The sequence below is a fragment of the Egretta garzetta genome, unplaced genomic scaffold, assembly GCF_000687185.1.
Source record: "Egretta garzetta isolate BGI_Z169 unplaced genomic scaffold, ASM68718v1 scaffold220, whole genome shotgun sequence".
NCBI lineage: Eukaryota > Metazoa > Chordata > Aves > Pelecaniformes > Ardeidae > Egretta > Egretta garzetta.
The window spans coordinates 1,332,810-1,334,747 of record NW_009258414.1 but is presented as its reverse complement, the minus strand read 5'-3'; the positions used below and the strand labels follow the sequence as shown (position 1 = coordinate 1,334,747).

General features: G+C 44.6%; 1 protein-coding gene across 1 annotated transcript in view; it reads right to left on the bottom strand.

Annotated features, from left to right (window-relative positions):
* The window catches only part of ZIC3 (Zic family member 3), a 141,773-nt gene extending 139,835 nt beyond the window's left edge, over window positions 1-1,938 (bottom strand). The window contains exon 1 of the mRNA XM_009642884.1: window positions 1,918-1,938. Coding sequence (XP_009641179.1) covers window positions 1,918-1,938 — 21 coding nt within the window. The remainder of the gene's footprint in view (window positions 1-1,917) is intronic.

The window sequence follows — 1,938 nt, the reverse complement described above, 5'->3', positions numbered from 1 at the left end:
CAGCCACCGTGCCTGCGATGTGTCCGTACCGTATCTCTTCTTGCCTGCAGCCATCATCCTTCGGGATGAGCATTTGAGAGGTGCTGACATCACACGGGTAGCTCCAGCGCAGCCCAGGAGCATCAGCTCCTGATTGTCCCACCAACTGTGCTACTAGGATTTCCTGCATTGCCCTTCCGCGGGAGAAGTTACAGCCTCATTGAGAGCTTGGTTGCATGTATCTCTTCTCTATTAGTGGTAGCTCAAGAGGGAGATAAACATCCTCTGGATGTACAAAAATAATCCCCATCCTGTAGAGTCCAAAGGACTTTTGCCAGGGCTCCTGGGCCTTTTCATCTACTGCAGAGCCTGTCAAGGAGCAGCACAGGAGGGAAAAGAAACCAGAAAATATGGGAGGCACATGTGCACATCTGATTAACCCAACTTTTTATGATAAACAAAGCAGCTCAAGGGCCCTGTTCTCTCTGCTCCCGTAATAAATCTCCCGGTTTTACTGTTTTATGATGTCAAACATCTAAGGGTTTTCCCTGAGTTGCAAATAGAACATAAATTACCTTGGGTAAACTCTGCAGACGCTAATGTTATCTATAAAAATCCTGGTGCTAATAACTTCACAGAAAGTACAAGGGCTTCCCGGTTTGTATGAGCAAAGCTAATTAAGTGTGTGTAGCCCATAACTAAGAGGTATCTAGATTAGGAGCATAAAGTACCATACCGTGAACTCCCTCACTGTAGTTAATTCGGTTACCAAAACAGACGGCAACCATGACCTGAAGTTTTGGATACAGGCTTGCAGCATCTCAACAGAATATGAAAGGCATCCATCCTGCTTTTATCCCAGTAAAGTCAAAGACATCCCACCCGGCTGTAAAAAAACCCCAAACACATACTATGAAGGATCCACCGTGATTCCAGAAGAGTTGCATCATGGGTTCTTATCCTAGGGGAAAGCCTAGGCCACTGTTAAGCCCTTTCCCACCCCATCTTTGCCATGAAAAGTCTGTTCTCTGCAAGCAAATCACACTGCAGTCAAGTCATGACTTTGGCCTTCATGAAGAGGCTAAAACTGTTCGGTTGTGGAGCGGAGTTATTTCAATATTCCTATTTTTATTAAATGTGAACTGTGCACGCTAACCATTATTTTTAGAAAAGGCACTCACGGCGGTGCGGATGGCTTTGGGTTACGTGGCCTTCATTTTCCCTTTCTCTTTCACATCTGGGGATACCCATTTTGCCCTCAGCAGAGCTCCTCCCGCCAGAGAAGTGTGAAAAAGAGCATCTGACCCCATTTCCCAGAGCTTTCCAGTGCACTCCTGCAGCGCCATTTGTGTTCCCTCCAGGTTCCCAAACACATACTGCACTCGACTCCCACCCTCGCCACGGCGTGCACATCCAGGAGTGAAGGTGACGCTGTGTCTGTTCCATGCTGTTCAAGCAAGTGGAACGAAATGTAAAACACCAGCACCAAAAGCCCTCCTTCCTTTGAGGTTCTGTTTTAACTTGTCAAGTTTTACTTAAAATATGACAAACATGACATTCTACAAAGCCAGCTGGATTTGGGTGGTTATTACAAGAGCATGCTTATGCAGGAGGTGCTTTACTTCATCTGCTGCGAGTCCATTACTGGGAACATGGCAAAAATGCGATGTAGATGCCTACACACGCACTTCAGAAAAGCTAAATGGCCTAATTTTTTCTTTTTTAAAGAGGGCAAGGGGCTTGAGTATCTCAACAGAATAGGGAATGTTTCACTCGGCCTCTTGTTCTAATGAAATATGATTCTAATGAAAGTAGATGCATAACATGGTTATTTCCATGTGACAGCTATTATTCATAAATTAATATAAAATTAATTAGAGATCAGACACCAGTTACTGGTGATCTAAGTGTTTAAAACATCCGTGTCCCCATACTGACCATTTCATCTTCAAAACCCAT